Source organism: Chionomys nivalis, chromosome 9, assembly GCF_950005125.1.
Source record: "Chionomys nivalis chromosome 9, mChiNiv1.1, whole genome shotgun sequence".
NCBI lineage: Eukaryota > Metazoa > Chordata > Mammalia > Rodentia > Cricetidae > Chionomys > Chionomys nivalis.
The window spans coordinates 48481567-48500982 of NC_080094.1; the positions used below are offsets into that span (position 1 = coordinate 48481567).

General features: G+C 42.5%; 1 protein-coding gene across 4 annotated transcripts in view; it reads left to right on the top strand.

The window, feature by feature from the left end:
• The window catches only part of Atp8b4 (ATPase phospholipid transporting 8B4 (putative)), a 162453-nt gene extending 143323 nt beyond the window's left edge, over positions 1-19130 (top strand). For all 4 annotated transcript variants that reach the window (XM_057780833.1, XM_057780835.1, XM_057780836.1 and 1 more), the window contains 4 exons: positions 4744-4989; positions 10983-11121; positions 14663-14793; positions 17022-19130. In XM_057780833.1, the coding sequence (XP_057636816.1) occupies positions 4744-4989; positions 10983-11121; positions 14663-14793; positions 17022-17303 (798 nt within the window). In that variant the 3' untranslated portion in view covers positions 17304-19130. The remainder of the gene's footprint in view (positions 1-4743; positions 4990-10982; positions 11122-14662; positions 14794-17021) is intronic.
• The last annotated feature ends 286 nt before the right edge of the window (positions 19131-19416 follow it).

Genomic DNA, 19416 nt, shown 5'->3' on the forward strand with positions numbered 1-19416 from the left:
ATTTCCTGGATTCAGCAGGTACTTAAGTTAAACACATAAATCTAAAGGGCCAACGCTGGCTCCATGGATGAGTGAGAATATGTTGTTTTTGTCTTTCTGGGTCTGGGTTATCTCACTCCATATAATTTTTTTCCATTTCCACCCATGCACCTGCAAATTTCATAGTTTCAGTTTCCTGTACAGCTGGATAAAATTCTACTGAGCATGTTTACCACGTTTTTATTATTGTCTCATCAGCTGGTAGACACCTCAGCTGTTTGCATATCCTACTTATTGTGGTGAATACAGATAAGCATGGGTCTCTGTGGTAGGATGTATGTCCTTCGGATATCTGCCAGGGTTTACATGGTAGATCTGTTTGTAGCTTTTAAAGGCACCTCGCCACTGATTTCCATGGTTGTCGCCCATGTCTGCATGCCCACTGTCAGTGAATGAGGGTTTCTGGTCCCCACATCCTCACTACTATTTGATCACATGTTTGCTTGATGACAACCAGTCTAGTTGAGGTGATACAGAGTCTCAAAGTAGTTTTGATTTGCATTTTCTGATAACTAAGGATGTTGAAAAATTTAAATGTTTATTATCCATTTACACTTTTCTATTGAGAATTCTCTGCTCAGACCCATAACTCATTTGAAAATTGTGCTATTTCTTTTCTTGAAATGTGTGTATATTCTAGGTCAGCAGTTCTCAACCTGTGGGTCATGACCTCTTTGGCCAAAGAGTTCTTCCACAGGGGTTGCCCAAGACCATGGGAAAACACATATATTTACGTTACGATTCTTAACAATAGCAACCTTTGGAGTTGATTTGTTTGCATAGTGAGATACATGTTTCAGTTTCGTTCTTCTCTGTGTAGCTATCAAACTTCTCCAATCTTATTTGTTTAAGATGCTGTTTACTCTCATGTGTATTGTTGTCATCTTTATAAAACAGGTCAGGTGGATCTAGGTGTGTGGACTTATATCTATGGCTTCCATTTTATTCCATTGATTAATGTGCTTGGTTTTTGTGCCAATACCATGTTGTTTTAACACCATAGCTCCATGGTTTAAATTAAACTAAGGAACAGTGAAGCTTCCAGCAGTCTTCTTTGTTTCAGATGGTCCTGGCTATCTTGAGTCTATTTTGCTTCCCTACTAATTCTAATGCTTTGCAGTTTCTGTCAAGAATTGCATTTGAATTTTGATAGGATTGCCTTGAGTCCTTAGGTCGATTTTGGTAGGATGGCCATTTTTACAATGTTAAGTCCACCAGTTCATGAGTCTGGGAGACCTGTCCATCTTGTGGGTCTTCTTCAGTTTTTTCCTTTGGTGCTTTCATTGTGCAGGCCTCTCACTTTGCTATCTAGCTATATCTTTACTTCTTCCCTCCCTGTTTTCATTAAATGTTAGTGCACAGATTCCTTAGCTTTCTCCACCCTTCACCGGGTCACAACAACCCTACAGTCTGTCAAAGAGTTGACAAGACACTTCAGTGACACGTAGAGCACACACACACTTGGCTAGCTTCCCTCCTCTGCTGCCCAGGATAAAGGAAACTTGAAACTGTGATGTCTGCCTCCCAAACAATGTGGTATGGAAATTCCTGCCACCCCTTTGAAAGTATGTAAATCTCCTTTGTTCAGGAGCCTTGAAGGCTTCTCTTTAGCTTCCCATCATGTTAGACATGGTGGGTGAATGAAAACGTGGCCATGACCACTCCAAGGTATGGTTGAAGAGAAGGATTTTATTGTAGATACAAGGGAGAGGGCAGCCAGAGGCATATGAAAGAGTCTAGACTGAACTGTGCTGTGAGGATGGGGGTTGGGGGTGAGAGAGGAAGAGAAGAGAGAGAGAGAAGAGGAGTGAGGGCAAATGGACCAAGACAGGACCAAGAGAACACATGGCTGAATGTCAGGTTTATATAGGAATGAGAAGCCATGAGAAAGGAAGCAAAGTCCTTGGGCTGAAGAATTTTAAGGTAGGGGGCAAGGTGAGAAGTTCTGGGAGGAGCCACAGGTACTGAGGGAGCCTTGTCCTGGGTTTCTTTGGTACCTGGTAGTGTCTATGTGTCCTAATGCTGTCCCACTTCAAGCCCTGTCATTCCCCGCCCACTTCATAGTTAACAGGGCTCTCTCTCTCTCCTAACAAACCTTATTCTGGAGGGTTCTTCCATTCAGTTCACTTTGTGAACCTGTTGCTCTGGCTTCAAGCATTAAAATGTCTCAGAATTAGTGCCTCTGAGACCACATGATGGGAAGTGCCGTGCTAGCGTCTGGGGGTTTGGAGAGAGCCGTGCATGGCTAAGGAAAAATGAAGGGTCAGGGGCAGCAGGGGCAGTGCATAAAATACCAGCATATACAGTGAGGCCTCCGGGCCAGTACGGAGCCACCCCAGGGCACCAACCCATCTAAGAGAGGTGAGCACACACAAGCCCTCAGTGATGGAGAGAAAGAACACAGACTTTATTCAGTGTTTTTGTGTGTGAGAGACAGGAGAGTGGGGAGAAACCAATTACCAAAATAGTGCTTCATAGCCTACTCTGGTTTGGAACGTACTTCCTGGCAAGGAAGGAAGTCTGGCTGCCTGTGGGGAAGTAGAAACCTAGCCAGTAGAGTTTCCATGGCACAATTAAAGTGTATTACTTTAAAACATTTTTTGAAGTATTTTTGAGACCAGATTTTCTCCAATCTGTTATTAGACCTGTTTACTAGACTTCGTTTTCTGGCCCACAGCTATCTATTGCACAATGCACATCTTCGCGCTGTGAGGTCACTCCCTTCTCCCATTCTGTCTGCTTTGTAGTTAGTTCAGAGTCCCTGTCCATATGTAAAAAGGGCATCCGCACAAAGTCCTGAACTTCAAAAGACCTTAGATGTAAAGGATTAATTAAGCACACGCTCTTCCAAGGGCTGCTGTTCACAACTGTTTCTTTTCTTGGTGCTTTGTAGCTGCCCACAATGTGGAATCAAATAGTAAAAATAAAACGGTTCTGGGAAGAAAACAAAAACAAGAAGAAACAAAAAACAGTCATTGTGCAATGTGAAAAAAGCAGAGCAAAGCAAAACAAAATATAATCAGCCTCTCGATTGACATCAACTTGAATGTCTGTTCCTCTCCTCTTTTGGTTTGTCTGTGCTGGTCCTTTAGCTGATGGCAGAGTCATGGATGCTGGGCCAGAAGGTCGCAGGGGTCATCTCTGGTGTCCCTCATTCTGTGAAAGGAGCAAGGCCAGGGGGTTAAGTCACAGACCAACCAGCCGATTAGGGGCAGAACTAAGACCATCCCGAGCTCACTTGAGTTTGGGCCGCTGCATTTTACTATCACTATCATTTATTACCACCATCATTTCATCAACATTTTATGTTAGAGCATAGATTATTGACCATTTAGTAGGGGGCAAGGATTCTGCAGAAACATCTCTTAGTCATGACAGTGGTTTTCTGTGTGGGAGGTATTACTGTCTGCATTTCTACAGATGAAGAAACCAAGACTTGGGTTAAGTAACAAGATTACAAACTGCCAAAACCTGTTACCAGGCCTTCAGCTCATCACTGTGGTTTCAGAGCTTGTGACTGTAACTGTACTAGTCACCACTCTAGAAGAAAGTACACTCATATGACGGCTTCTGCAGGGAGGGCTTCTTAAAGAGTACATAGATTCACAGAATCTATGCAGTCTGGGCCGTTCGACAAGGATGAAGGGGTATTAGACTTTCAGAATTTATCATCCATGGCTTCATGGCTGCTTCTTCTCTACATATGGTCTTTGTTTTTTTTGTTTTTTTTCTTTTATTTTTCAAGAGAGGGCTTCTTTGTGTAACCTTTGCTGTCTTGGAACTAGCTCTGTACACCAGACTGGTCTCCAACTCAGAGATCTGCCTGCCTCTGCGTCCTGAGTGCTGGGATTAAATGCACGTGCCACCATCACCTGGCTAGACCTCTATTTTTGTCCAGTCTTCTATGCTGGCCATCTTTTAGTCTTGTCCCTTCATTTTGACGCTCACACTGTGGCTATTAGCATCATTTTTATAGACAGCCAGAAATGCAGAATCTGTTTCATAGATTCATATGTCCGTTAAGTTTTAGAGAAATCAGTTACGTTTTTTTTCTAGAACTTGGTGGCTGCTAAATCTGGAGCTCCCTATTCTGTCTGTTTCTGTTGTCCTGAGTCCTTGGCATTTATTGCTGAATTCTCTCTGGGCAAAGTGTTTAGTCTCAGGTCCTAAGTGTTTAGTCTCAGCCCCCTTCCCACTTTGAATACAACACGGGTTTTCCCCCTTTTCTCATCATTCCTGCTCACCTCATGACTAGGGGGCCAGTGCTGACTCTGAAGCCCTCTGCCGACTATGTTAGCAATTTCCTTATGGTGCATGGAAATTATACATAATGTGCTGGAATCCTGGACATTGAACCCTTCCAAGATGGCCGCAGCCAGAGCAGCCTGTAGAGAAAGCAGCAAACAAACTTTGACTGGAGTTCAAATACATGCATTCAAGTTCAGACCAATCCTGCCTGTGCTGTTTAAGGTCTGGGTGCCCTCTCCTCTGTTTCTATTGGGGATGGAAATGTCTTCATATCAAAGTAGGGGTCATTTGTAATCTGGTAAGTAGGTTCTTCTGGGAATAAAAACACGGTAATGTTTTATTCTAGCCCAGTGAGTAACAGGTAGCAGGGGATGCTTACAATGACCTTGTCTGTTTCTGAGGATAGGGAATACAGGGCCTCCCTGACTCTTCTCTGAAACTGCTCTCTGTTTACAGGATGTGAGTGACCAGAACAGCATGGACTATCCTCAGCTCTACGAACCTGGACAACTGAATCTACTTTTCAACAAGCGTATCTTTTTCATCTGTGTGGCACACGGAATCTACACTTCGTTAGCCCTTTTCTTCATTCCCTATGGGTCCTTTTACAACGCGGCTGGAGAAGACGGGCAGCACATTGCTGACTACCAGTCCTTTGCGGTTACCATGGCCACATCCTTAGTCATTGTGGTCAGTGTACAGGTAAGCCGCTCTGCCTTGGTGTGATTGGTTTACACATATGTTCACACATAAGTTCACTATCTGCTGATTCTGTTTGTTAAGGTTTCAGGCTGGGAGTAACCCTGAGGGAGTACAAGGAATTCCTTCTGTTTGTGTGTCGATGTGTGTATTTGTGTGTGGAGGCACTCGCCTTTGTCCGTGCGTGAGGAGGCTCAGTGCGCTATTCAAACGGCACTTTATGGAGACACTCTGATAGGGGAGTTCTTGGTCTTCTGCGTTGTGATTTGGTTTGTTTTCTAGTGCAATTGCGTTCTTACAAACTTCTGGTCCATGAATACCTGCGGCACCGAACTGATGTGGTGGGTGATACAACCTCTGTGTTACTTTGGTTTTGGTTATTAAGTGAACTGTTAAAAATCAGATGATCTCATGTCACAGGTCACATGAGCATTTCTTGAGTATTAAATAAATGGGGGAGATAATAAAAGGGAATTTCCTCTCTCCGATCCTATCATAAAGAGCTTGCCAGGGTGTGCCCAACCACTAGAGAGGAATAGTGAAAACTGGCTTGCTTTTCCAGATTATGTCTACAGTCTTCGGACACATCTAAGGCTGGTTCTCAAACAGCCTGAGAAACAGTTCCCCGTGCCGAGCCCGGGGCAACAATGGAAGCAGCCTGGGCTGTGGTCTCTCCTGAGGTTCAGAAGCCTTAAAGAAAAGCAAGACCCTGCAGCGGGGAGGCCCACACAGAACTTGGGCACATAGAGTAAATCTGGAAAGAGTAGAAAAGCATAGAGAAAAATTAAAATTTATCCACAGTTCCACACTGGTGCTAACATGGCAAAAAATTATAGAAATCAATTTTGTGTGATTTTATAATTTTGTTTCACACTTATCTTTGTCTCCTAAGTAAGTATCTTGTCTTTGGATTATTCTCTGAAATGTTCCTTTTATGGCTCTAATACTTGAGCATATGAACATAACATCCAGGACACTGTTAGAATCCTTCTATGATTTTCACTATGAGAAACAGCACAGTGGCAAACTTTCATATGCCAAATCCTCAGTGTGTCTTTATTGCCTTAAAGCATATTCTTTATTGATATTTCACTTGTTTTTTTTTGTTTGTTTTGGTTTTTTTTTTTTTTTTTTTTTTTTTTTTTTTTTTTTTTTGAGACAGGGTCTCATTGTCTGGGCTGGAACTCACAATATAGACCAGGCTGGCTCCTGACTCACAGAGCTCTACCTCCCTCTGCCTCCCACGTTCTGGCATTAAAGGCATGCACTACCATGCTCAGCCAGGCTGTCTTCTTAAAAGGGGAATTCTAGGTCCAAGACTATATGGAAGTTTGATGTTCTTATTTTAACTCATTGCAAAACATCTTCTTAAATAGATTTTTAAGAAAAAACCCCCTCTCAGTCAGGCCTACACCAATAAGAGACCATTAGTTCACAATGTTGAGTCTACATCCTCTGGCTGCCTAGGAAATAATTGATGTTTAAAAGTCTTTGTTATGTTCACAATTTAAACAAGAATAATTAATAAAACATTTCTTTTGAAATAATTATAGATTTTCAGAAGAGTTGACACTGTAGTTGATAGACAGTGTGTCTGCTCAGCCTGACCCGCAACCATGATGGCACCTACGGAAATTAGGAGAAATTACCAGTATTGTTACCTATACTACAGGCGTGGCTCAGGCTTCCCTAGCTTTACTGTTAATAACTTTTCTCTGCTCCAGTGCCCAACACAGGGTTCCACAGGGTACTTCGCTGTCATGCTGCCATCGTCTCTGACCTCTGACGGCTCTGTGGTCTTTCTTCATCTGTAATAAATCTGAAGAATAGTGGTCAGAGGGTTTGTAAACTGTTCTGCAGTTTGCGTGTCTGATGTCTGAAGTCTGTGGGATTCCAGGGAGAGTCAGAGAGAGGTGCTGTGTTCTTTATGCTTCCTCTTTGGAGCACAGCCGCTCTGTACCTGTGAGCGCAGTGTGTATGTATCACATTCTCCTTGTCTATCCGTCAGTTGATGGACATCTAGGCTGATTCCATTTTTAGTCTGTCGGGTTGTACTGTAGCATGCAGGGTCCAAGCACTGGGTACAGCCATTTTTTCACCTAGAAATCTCCGTAGTATCTACTGGCACCATGTAAGCTAGCCAGCAAGGAGGAAGGTTCCCTGTCAGTGAGAAATTGATTTCTGTATGCCCTGCAACCAAAGCACGTGGTGTTTTCACCAGGACAGTCTTACTGTCTAGTGATAGTGGGCAACCAAGAGCAACGGTGATAGCCTGTGTTGTTTGAGGGGTGGGCTCATAACAATAGGGAATATTTCATGCATGGCACTGAGATTTTTGTTTAATACTTCTTGTCTTTTGGAACCAATATGCTTCACCCATACAGGGAACTTTCATTTGAACTCCTTTTCATTTTAAGTTTTTCCCTCCTTCTCCTTTATAACGTGTATGTTTCCACCTGCCTTTCACGAGTACTTTCTGGCTTTTAATCTGTATAGACACTCCAAGTAAAACATACACAACTAAAATTGCAAATCTAGGATTCACATATAAAAAAAGAGCAGATAATGTTTGTTTTTCTGGGTCTGGATTCTCATCTACTATAATATTTTCCAGTTATGCCCATTTTCCTACAAACTATAATTTCATTTTTTAAACAAATGAATTAAATTCTATTTTGTGTATGTATCACATTTTCTTTCTTTTGTTTGTTTATTTTGTTTTTTTGAGACAGAGTTTCTCTGTAGCTTTGGAGCCTGTCCTGGAACTAGCTCTTGTAGACCAGGCTGGCCTCGAACTCACAGAGATTCACCTGCCTCTGCCTTTTGAGTTCTGGGATTAAAGGCGTGCGCCACCACTACCCTATGTACCACGTTTTCATTACCCATTCGTCAGTTGATGGGCATCTAGACTATTTTCATGTCCCGGCTACTGCGAATAGAGCAGGAATTATCATGGATGTATAGGTATCTCCATGGTAGGTATAGAGTCTTTTGGATGTGTGGCCAGGAGTAGCACAGCTAGACCAAATAGTTTTCCTTTAAGTCTTCTTGTATGATTACCACACTGATTTCCACAGCAGCTACACCAGTTCACACTCCTGCTAACACCATAAAAGGGTTCCCCTCTTCCCTCACTAGCATTTGTTGACACCTGCTTTCTTGATCTTAGCCATTTCAACTGGGGTGGAATCTCTAAGTAGCTTTAATTATCACCAAACATTTTACACTCTTCTTCTAGATCATTTCATTTTTCAGCTACCTCTAATGAAACAAAATTGGGGCTATTTGTTTGTTTTGTTTCTGTCTTTTCAAATTTTTCTCTTTTTGTTGAGGTAGATTTGTTTTCTAATATAATATATCATGATTATGGTTTTCCTTCCTTCTATTCCTCCCAGTTTCTCTCCATCATTTGGGATCCCTCCCCTCCGGGTCCACTACTTTTCTGTCTCTTATTAGAATACAAACAGGCTTCTAAGGGAGAACGATCTATACTGTACTATACTATACTATACTATACTATACTATACTATACTATACTATACTATACTATACCATACTATTACTATACTATACGATAAAACAAAAACTGCATTCATGTTTGTCAGTCATGGTGATTTAAAGGACCTTGTTTTCCTGGTGTCCTCCATCCTCTCTGGCTCTGACATTCTTTCTGCCTCCTCTTCCTCTGGTTACCCTGAGGGGAAGGATTTGATGGAGGTGTTCACTTAGGGCTGAGTGTTCCAAGGTCTTTCACTCTCTGCATGCTGTCTGGCTGTGGGTCTCTGTATTTGTCCCCATCTGGTGTGGGAGGAGGCTTCTCTGATGCTGACCGAGCAAGGCACTGGTCTATGAGTACAGGAGAATGTCATTACGGGTCATGTTATTGCTACTTTTTTGTGTAACAGTGGTGTTTGGGTTTACACTAGGTCCCTGTGCTGTTTAGTCTCAGTCTTGGTCACTCAAACAGTGTCAGGCATGGGTTCCATCTCATGGAGTGGACCTTATGTCAAATAAGATATTGCTTGGTTACCCCCACAAGCCCTGGGCCACCATCTCACCAGCATATCCTGCCGGCAACATTGTATTCCAAAGGCTTTGTGGCTGGGTTGTAGTTTAGGACTGTTTTTATTTTTCCTTTCTCTCTCTGTCTTTACTCTTATCTTCAATTTTGACATGTAAACAATGGTATGGTTTAGATTCAGAATGCTGCCGAATACTCCTTTAGCATAGGTTTTGAAGGTTCCAATTTCTTTTCAAATTGACACTTTAGCTAATGCTCACATCATTATTTATTTAGAACTAATTATAAATTTACTAGAATCGTTGTGTGCCATCTTTTTTTTTTTTTATTCTATGCTACAACTGTCCTGAGGTTTTGTTTTGATTGATTTGGGTACAACAATATCTTCCAGGAAATAGTTCAGAAAGGGGATTTGGATGTTAAAATTTTGAGCTTAAATATTCTTTATCTTCGTATTTAAGCACTATATTGGGTGATAACAGGACTTCTGAGTGAGAGAGCTCCTTCCACCCCACCCGGAACCCCTGTCAACTGTACCGCTACATTTCTATCTTCGGGTTCCCCTGTGTTAGGGTGATGTCAGCTGATCCTTTCCCCTCAGTAGCTTTTTGGTCTAAAAGTTTATGCTCTTTTTTTGATTTCTCTGATGCCAGCAGAATGTGATTCCCCCTCTCCCCCACTAATTTGCCTGGGATTTGAAGAGTCCTCTCAGTGTGAAACCTAGGCTGCTGCTGACTGAGCACACTTTGCTTCTATCAGATCTTCGACGGGCACTTCTTTCTTATTCCTTCACTTTGTTCAAAGATCCTATTAATTGTATATTGGGCTCACAGATCCGATACCTACAGGTCCACAAATTGTTTCCGTTTCTTGGTTTGTGTTCCCTGTTGTTAACATTCATTCACTCCAGGATATAAATTTAGCTCTCATCAGTGGTGATTCTTATGGTGTTTTCCCCTCAGGCTTGCATCGCATCCCCTTAAGAGATATCACAATGCGTAGCTGTTGCCATAGTCCTTGTCTGCCCCATTTTTTAGTTTTATTTCAATGGGAGATGCTTGTTCGTTTTGCTAGGTCTTCTACATGGGTAATAATTTCTTTTCCTGCTTGTAATATAGGACCAGGCTATTTCCTTTTGTTAATGATGGGAAAAATGGATTGGTGGTCCTGGTTTAGTGTCCTGGTAACCAAAAACACCAGATAATTAGCGGGTTGTGACCAGGGTGGACGGCAGGGCCGTCTGTCTTCAGGTGTAACAATCCTGTAATTCAAATCTTCTGCTTCCAGGGTCCCACTGCTACAATCCTTCAGAGGGCAGCAAACTGCAGTGGAGGTGGGGAGCCTGTTTCCATGTTGACAGAGGATATGTTTATGTCACTGAAAGGGTCCCTTCAGGCAGAGAAGGAGTCTGTGATCTTTTACCTGCACATCTCCTGAGGCCTCTGCCGCGTAAATAACATTGTTGTTCCCATAAATGACACCGGAAGGGAAGAAAGGCTTGGGAACACACTCCCAGGTCACCACAAATTTTAGGACCAAAAATTCAAAGATTTTTCATTGCTGTGATTTGAGTAATGAAGACAGGGATCATCAAAATGAGTGGGAATGTTCATATAAAAAATCACATGTGTAAAAATAACTTATGAAATTTTACACGCAGCTCATAAGATGTTATTCCCACTACAAGATTTTTCCGAATAGAAATACTTTGATAGCAATTTAGAAAATCATTCTATTGTCTTATTTCTCATAAAAAAATAAGACCCTTAATGTTCCACTCCTTGAGGCTGCTTCAGCCTTGGCAGATGCAGTTGCCCATAGAGCTGAGCTCCAGCCACTTGTCGGACACGTCCGTCTCCTGGTGTGTGTGCAGAAGTGGAGGTGGGCGCAGCTGGCCTGATGGTCACAGAGCAGTCCTTGGGGGCAAGCTTCTGCTTACAGTGACTCTTCTTTTTGCATTTGATTGTATTTGCAGATAGCCTTGGACACCAGTTACTGGACGGTGATTAATCATGTCTTCATCTGGGGCAGTGTGGCTACATATTTCTCCATTTTACTGGCCATGCACAGTAACGGCGTCTTTAGAATCTTCCCGCACCAGTTCCCCTTTGTCGGTAAGTAGCCTTACCATTGTGAGGCCCTGGGTCACACCGAAAGTTCTTTGTCTTTGTGACCTGTTTTTTTTTTGTGTGTGTGTGTTGTGTGGGACTAGAAGTGGCTAACAACCTTTTGCCTAGGTGTTTACTCATGTCTCTGAAGCCTTTCAGATTTGAAAGGGATCCCAAGAGACTGCTGTTTCCCTTGCCGGGGGCAACTTAGAGGTGCTAACAGCCCAGATGCAATGGGCTGTGCCCTAGGAAACAGGGGGCATAACTTGAACATTGAGACAACTGTACAGCCTGTGAAAAATTCATTTGTTATGCAGAGAAAAGAGGAAAAAATACCCACTTCTCTTTATATGAGGTTACCACCAGCATGTCTGTCAAAGCTCCCCCGTAGATATTATCAGAATTTAGATAAAAGAGGTTACAGGTGTTACCGCCCTCTGTAGATTTCTGAACATCCTTCCTGAGGTGGCCAGATGAGATGGCTGAATAGATAGTCAGGCTTCAAACACCAGCTCCACCACTTAACGAATTGAGTGATGTTGAACCCATTTTCTAGCCTTTCCATGATTTAGGATTTATTTATGAACTGGGTTATTAATTGTTCCCATTTTCAATAGAAAGAATTGAAGATCAAATGAGTTGCTACATATGAAATGTGAAGATGTAGTCTAGCTAAATAAATATTAACTCTGATGATACTGTTTGTCTTAGTTAGGGTTTCTATTGCTGTGATAAATACCATGACCAAAAGCAGCTTGGGGAGGAAAAGGTTTATTTCATCTTACGTGTTCTGATCACAGTCTATCATGAAGGGAGGTCAAGGGGAGCTCAAGGCAGGAGCCCAGACACAGGAGGAACTGACACAGAGCCCATGGAGGAACACAATTTATTGGCTTGCTCTCCGTGGTTTCTTCAATCTGAGTTTTTCTTTTTTCTTTCCATTTCTTTTTTCTCCTTCCTTCCTTCCTTCCTTCCTTCCTTCTTTCCTTCCTTCCTTCTTTTTGTTTTTGAGACAGGGTTTCTTTATATAACAGCCCTGACTGTCCTGGAACTCTCTTTTTAGACCAGTCTGGCTTTAAACTCACAGAAATTCACCTGTCTCTGTCTCCCAAGTGCTAGGATTACAGGTTTGTGCTACCATGCCTGACTCAATCTGATTTTTTATGGTATCCAGGATGACTAGCCCAGGGGTGGCACCACTCACAATGTGAACCCACCCACATCAATCACTACTTAGGAAAATGCTGCACAGATTGGCATATAGAACAATTTTATGGAGGCATTTTCTCAGTCTCTCTTTTCAAATAACTCTAGCTTGTGCAAGATTACATAAAAACTAGCCAGAATAATACTATCCCTTAAGAAATTGTAAGCTGATGATTATGTTTGGGAGCACCATGGGAGAATTTGGATGTCTGTCTGATGGGGTATCAAGGAACCCTTAAAATCCCTTTAAGTCTGGAGACTGCATTATTCAATAAGGAGGGCATGGCCAGTGTTCCTGCGCTCGAGTTTACGCTTCCAAATGACTCTGAAAAGGTCACCAACTTTTACACAAGAACTATTAATATACTTTCCAAGAAGTTTTTAATTCTCTAGTAGAGGTGAGTAAGCGAAGGGCAGAGAGTTTTGGAGTTCATCTCAACAGCCTAGGAAGGAATGATGCACAGAGACAAGTCTTGTGAGCTCAAGCAGACAGCACAGCGTTTCAAATCCATCCTATGATTATCCCAGCTTATGTAGTAGGAGGCCGACTGCTTATTCGTTCCTGGCTGCCCAGAACTTGAAATAATCACACAGAAACTGTATTAATTAAATCGTTGGTTGGCCAATAGCTTAAGTGTATTTCTAGCTTGCTCTTATATCCTAAACTAACCCATTTCCATTAATCTGTGCATTGCCACATGGCTGTGGCTTACTGGGTAAAGTTCCATCTAACATCTGTTTCTGCCTTCTTCCTCCCAGCATTCAGTTTATTTTTCCCTGCCTGGTTCTATTCTACCTTATCACCAGCCAAGGCAGATATTTTTATTCTTTAACTAATAAAAGCAATACATATACAGAAGGACTTCCCACATCAAGCCTAGAGAACTATTCTCACGAGACTGATCTGTGCAGGATGTGCCACCAGATCGATTCTGAAGTGGCTTCTTTACTGATGCTAGGGTTCTATTTCTATTCAGCTGTGCCCAGACACCATTCTTCAGCTTTGTGCCTTCTTACATGTACAGTAACTTCTTCACATCCTAACAGTCTTGCTCAATACACCACTAATACTTTGTTTACCAAAAGATTCCAATCATGCGGAAAAACATGTTGGTTAGTCATGGGAACACGCCAGTTAGGAAAGGAAGACTCGAGAACTGTTTCTAAGTCTCACTTTATTTACTTCTGTGTTACCAGATTTGAACGTTTTGTGCATTTCCAATCCTAAAGACCACTCTAATGTGCAAAATGGGACTGCTTCCCCGGAGAATGTAGTTTGTGTACAGACTAATTCCTTTTAGTTAAGCGCATGCCATTCCATGAATTAATTACTGAGATCTAATGAAAGTTTACAAAAGTTAGATCAACATTGGGGTTTTGTAAAAAAAAAAAGTTTTTTTCCGTAGTAACTAGCAGCAACGGATGGGTGGTGAGGGGAGTGGCTTTAAAGCAAAGCTTTTTTTTTTTTTTCAGCATTGTCTGTGGGTAATGAGCATCAAGGAGCTCAAAAAGACATCTAATTGATTGGGTCAAGTTTGCTCTGCCCTTGGTTTACAGTAACTGGAGCCAGTGCTCTTTGGTAGACAGATTTTCTCTCCAAAGCCAGAAAAGGCTGACATAGCCATCAGTAGCCAAGCTCTCATATCCAAAACCCATTTGAATGATGTTAACATAGGTGCATGGGTGGGAGGGAGGTAAAGACCCGGTTGATTGAAGACCATGATAAAGATATAGAAAATGAGCTCGGACAGGGATGGTGTCTTCCCATGAAGTCTGCCTGTCTACCTCTTGCTCCCTTGATTAGACAGACAATAAATACGTGAAGAACGAGTGTAAAGTCTGGAAGCTGCCTTCAGGATTGGCGATGGGTTTCTCCGGCCCGCCATCTCTCATGTTGGGTAGATGCATTAGTGGTAATGGAGAACTATTTTCTTCAACCCAGAAACCTCCAGGATCATCTTAGATCTTTAGCTCATGACCGAGGGAGCATCAAAGGAATAGCAGGCTCCTTTAGAGGCAGCTTTTCTGGGCTGTTGCCTGGCATTTCAGAGGTTAGCCTTGTACTAGATACAGCGCATCCCTATGACATAGGCAGTCAGTGAGGCTCTTGCTTGACACTGGGCCTGAATTAAAATCACGAATCAGAAGTTCTAATCTGATCATAGATTATAAGGTTGAAAGAAGGGATTAAGTCAAACAGGATGGAATGTCTTTAAGTTTATATGATTATGAATCTAATTAATAATCACTAACTATAATTGTAAATTAATTTATGTAATTATAAATATTTTATAACGATTAATGTTTTATAGCTGGGATGTCTATGTCTCTCTAATGGTAGGAAATGCATGGCACTCCTTGAGTCAGAAGTTCGTCTGGCTTGTTGTTCTCTTGATCGCAGTGACTTCGGTCATGCCGGTGGTGGCATTCAGATTTCTGAAGATGTATTTGTACCCAAGCCTAAGTGATCAGGTATGTTGCCATACTGTGAGTACTTGGAAGCTGGCTGGTGGCTCTCGTGAGTGGTGTCCTTCTCTGTCTGAACAGGTGCACAAGGAATGAGCAGTGACATTCCCACACGTCCACAGCATCATTTAGTCCTAGGCCTAAATGTCAGTGAAGAGAACTATAGCAGGCTAAATGTGGATACATGGCGAGTTAAAGTATTTTTACCCCTGACTCTGGGAAAAGAAGTTCACTGGGTTAATGCTGTAGTATTTCTTTAAGAGAAGGGCAAGCTATAGGGAAAGCTAAGGGCACCATACAAGGAATCCAAACAAGTCAAGGCAAGGGGTCTCATTGTTTGGGTGGAAAAAGAATACTGGTTTAGCAAGTAAGTGAGAGGAGTTGGCTTGTTGAGCAGATTTCAAAAGGGAACAGCAGCAGCCGAGTGGACTGGGAATACAAAGCGGGAAGGAAAACAGAAAGAACGTGGTGTGGAAAGTAGCCTAGACCAGATAGAATAGCGCTCGACAGTCATAGGTAAAAACGTAGCCTAGGCCAGAGATAGAATAACACTCAGTGGTCATAGGTAAAAAACGTAGCCTAGGCCAGAGATAGAATAGCGCTCGGTGGCTCCTAGGTAAAAGAGGACAAATAAAGCAATGCTGGGCTAGGCTGGGACTCAGGACGGAGAGAAGAGGAGGAGGGGAGATACTGGCATCACCCCACGAGGAAAGATAATGGGGCCAGATCAGTGAGGATGAGGGCTCCAAGGTGGCCTTTCTTACTGTGATGTCCCTTACATTTTGGGGGACAAAGTGTGAAATGATTGCAGAGTCCTTTGTGTCTGTTCTTCCCTGTTGGTTCTGTGCTCAATCCAACCCAGAAAATAATGGCAACCCGAAGATGCTCATTTTTCTTGTGTTAAAGATGATTACCATGATTTGCTTAATGAGTGTCTTCAGATGTGAAAGTTAGAAGTGAGCACTCATGCAAAACCTCTGGTCATTTTCTCTACTTAACCTTTACAGGGAGATAGAAGATGCATTGGAAACCCACCTAAATGATGTTTCATTCTTAATTTTTTTTGAAATTTCATATGAGGATTACATCTAGATCTTTTTTCCCTTCTCCCCTCTTCCAATTCTTTCTGTGCTCCCCCTCCCGAATTCATAATTTCTTCTTCTGTGACTGTGCTGAGTCTGTTCACTGTTCCTGCACAGTTATGTGCAGATAGTGCACACACACTTCTAGGGATGACCGCTTGAGACAAGGCAACCTGTATGGGAGCTTGTCCCTGAGGAAACTGATTCTTCTTTTCCCATAGCCACTGACTCTCTGTAGCTCTTCATCTGGGACAGGATTCTGTAAAATCTGCAGACAAGTGTAGTCTCTGCCCAGCATTAAAGAAACTTCTTTGCAGCAGGTGGAGCACTGTAAAGAGCTGCACTTACCAAAATGCAGAGAACAAAGTTTCTATATGGCGCCCAACTCCAGTGGATACAATATCTGCATCTGCAACACAGCCCTACACCTGAGGCTCAGAAAATGTTGCTGAAGAGGGGGCAGGAGGAGCTGCAGCTCTAGATAGTGTCCCTGAGACAGTAAATCCACCCATCAGCTCTCAACAATAGGCTTAGTTCTTTAAAAGTCCACACATCCACACATTCATATTCATGCATCACACACACACACACACACACACACACACACACACACACACACCAAAACAGAATAAATAAAAACCCTGAAAATTTCATGATAAGATGATCTTCTATAAGAGGGGAAAATTCTGACTCCAATTTTCCAAATTTTCTCCTAATCCAGTAACTGCAGGACCCAGACAGAGTGTAAAAGGGGAAAAGGGGAAAGACTATAGGTACTGGAACTATATTTATAATATTTCTATACAAAAGTATGCTCGAGATCCTGGATTCTTTTCCTAGCACTGCTACTAAAGCAAAGCAAACACCTCCCCCAAATATAGCAGAAGGCCAATGAAATAGAGACAGTAATGAAATTTATTGAAATATTTCTTGTTTACATAAGATTTTCTCGCTAGGAATAAAAAAAAACCCTGCTTGGTGCCTAGTGTGATCTTTGGGGTGGAGAATATTGTGGCTTTTTGGCTTAAAGTTTCCTTTTGCAGAGAAGGAGAATGTTTCCTTGCAGCAGACACTCAAGTGTTACTCAGTAGCCGAATGTCTGGAGTCTAATGTTTGGGTTCATCATCTCACCATGGCTCTCGTCCTCCTCAGATCCGCAGGTGGCAGAAGGCTCAGAGAAAGGAAAGGCCCATCCGAAGCCGAAGGCCTCAGACCCGCAGGTCAAGCTCCAGAAGATCCGGGTACGCGTTTGCTCACCAAGAGGGCTACGGAGAGCTCATCACATCTGGAAAAAATATGCGAGCTAAAAATCCAGCCCCGACATCAGGGCTGGAAAAGATGCTTTACAACAACACGAGCTGGATTGAAAATTTATGTAAGAAAACCACAGACATGGTGAGCGGCTTTAGTCACGATAAGACAGTGAAACTGTGAGTCAAGACGGACTTGAACCACAAGGCTTTCTTTACACCTCCTCTGGGGCTGAGCTTCAGCTGCTCAGGGGCCAAGAACAGGGCAGATCGCCTTGCTAACATCTGTGGCCTCCAGTTGTCAATGCCTGTCACATACTGGTGTGTTTTGCAGGGAACCGGGCTCCATGGGCACCATCCAGTTTGTGAGTCTGTGGACCAAGCCCTCCGTCAAGAGACAAGCACAGAATTTTATTAACTTAAACATCAATTGATCTGAATTTTGAATCTTATTTATGGGGGAGAAAAAGCTTGTAAATTAGCATCTACACTGGATGGGTCCTGGGTCTGTAAAAGGGTGAAATGCAGGTTTACAGATACACTGTGTATGTGAAGCGCTGCCTTCCCCAAAGGCAGCCGCAGAGTTTACAGTCTGCAGTATGGTGCTTTCAGACTGAGAGTCAGTCTCTCTCCAGTTGTGACCTCAGTTTACCAGTCCATCCCGGACAACAAACCGTCACGTGTCTGAAGAACACGCAAAAAAAGCCCATGGGGTTCCCTGTTTTCCAAACCAGGCCAGGGACAAAACAGGCTGAATATCTTTGCAGAGGGGCTGCTAATGTGGTCAGATTTATTCAGAAAGTGTTTAGTCTGTTCTATGTAGGGACAAAATATGGGAGTGGCTCCCCAGGAAGTCTCCAAAGGTCCCCGTGGCTTGTGTAGCAATGTCAGTAGCGATCTGTAGCACGTTACAGACTGCAGATGGAACCCTCAGAGTGGTGGACTGCCATACTCTTTCGAGAATGTTCCATATAGCCTAGAGGCAAAAGCTGCTGATGGATCCCATTTTCGAAAGTTAAGAATTGAAAGGGAGTGAGTTAATAGGCAATCTCTACTGTTACTATTTACTCAGGTTTAGATTATGAAGACGCAATTCCTCTTAGTGTCCAGCTGTCTTGTTTATAACTCAAACATCTAAATAGATGGATGGGTGGGGCTGATCTTTAAAACAGAGATTGCAGCCTGGACTTGGGATGGCTGGATGAGCCACTAGTTTCTTTCCTCCATAGGCTCTATGTTCAAATTGTTGCTCTGCCACCTTTTACCTCTGTGGTGGGCAGCCGATGTGCCTTTAGAGACCGGGTTTCCTCCTCTACCCAAAGAGGAGGGACTACCTACCTCAAGTGGTTGATGACGATCAAGCACATGTTCTCAAACTGTTAGAAATACAGTTCTCAATAGGAATGTATAAGTTAGGCTTCAGATAGCTCCTCATCCAAACAACAGCCACGGGAAGAGACCGCAGGACCTGGGCTGTCAGTCATGAGTGGGATGACCTCATGGAAGTGAGGTTGCTAGGTATGATAGAAAACAAGTGAAATTATAGCCCGGGGAGCATATTTAGCTGCAAGGAAGTGAAATAAAGCATCAGGTCTTACTAGTTTTCCAAAATCAGCCTTTGGTTTTCTCCTTCCTCTGGTCCCTATTCAATTGCCGATCAGGTGAAAGTACTTTCCACAAAGACTTGCTAATCCTTCAGTGGCCTTGATAGATGATGGGCTAGGATGGTATTAATAGATCAGTGTCTCCTGCCCAGGTGGCCTTGGTTTCTAAGGGTAATTCTTTTCTGGATGGTACTTAATGAGACAATATGTGTGCAGGAGTCTAATACCTAGAGCTTAAACCAATGACAAAGTCTTGTAGCTATTCCTTTTTTTCTATACATATCTACCTAGAAAAAAAGTAAGATTTTTTTGTGTGTGTGTGTGTGTCTTATGATTAGGTTCAGTGTGCTTGGTTATGTTTTATAACAATTTCAAAAACTTTGGAAATTTTCAGTAAATTTTTTGCAACTCTTGGTGTTTTGTTCATTATTGGGAAATTTTTCATTTCATTGTTCTCTCTCTCTCCCCTCCCCTCATTCCTCATCCTCTGTCCCTCCTTTATATGCCTGGGGAAAATGTCTATTAGAGTCAAGAATGAGATGGACCAATTGGATTCATGTATAGTACTAGATAGAAATGGTCAATTTTGGAAAGTTCAGTTTAATTTTTGAAAAGCTAATTATGAACAGATAGTGCAGAGGATTGTGGGAGAAACATTTTATTAGTTTGCTTTGGTCCTGTGAGAACCAAGGA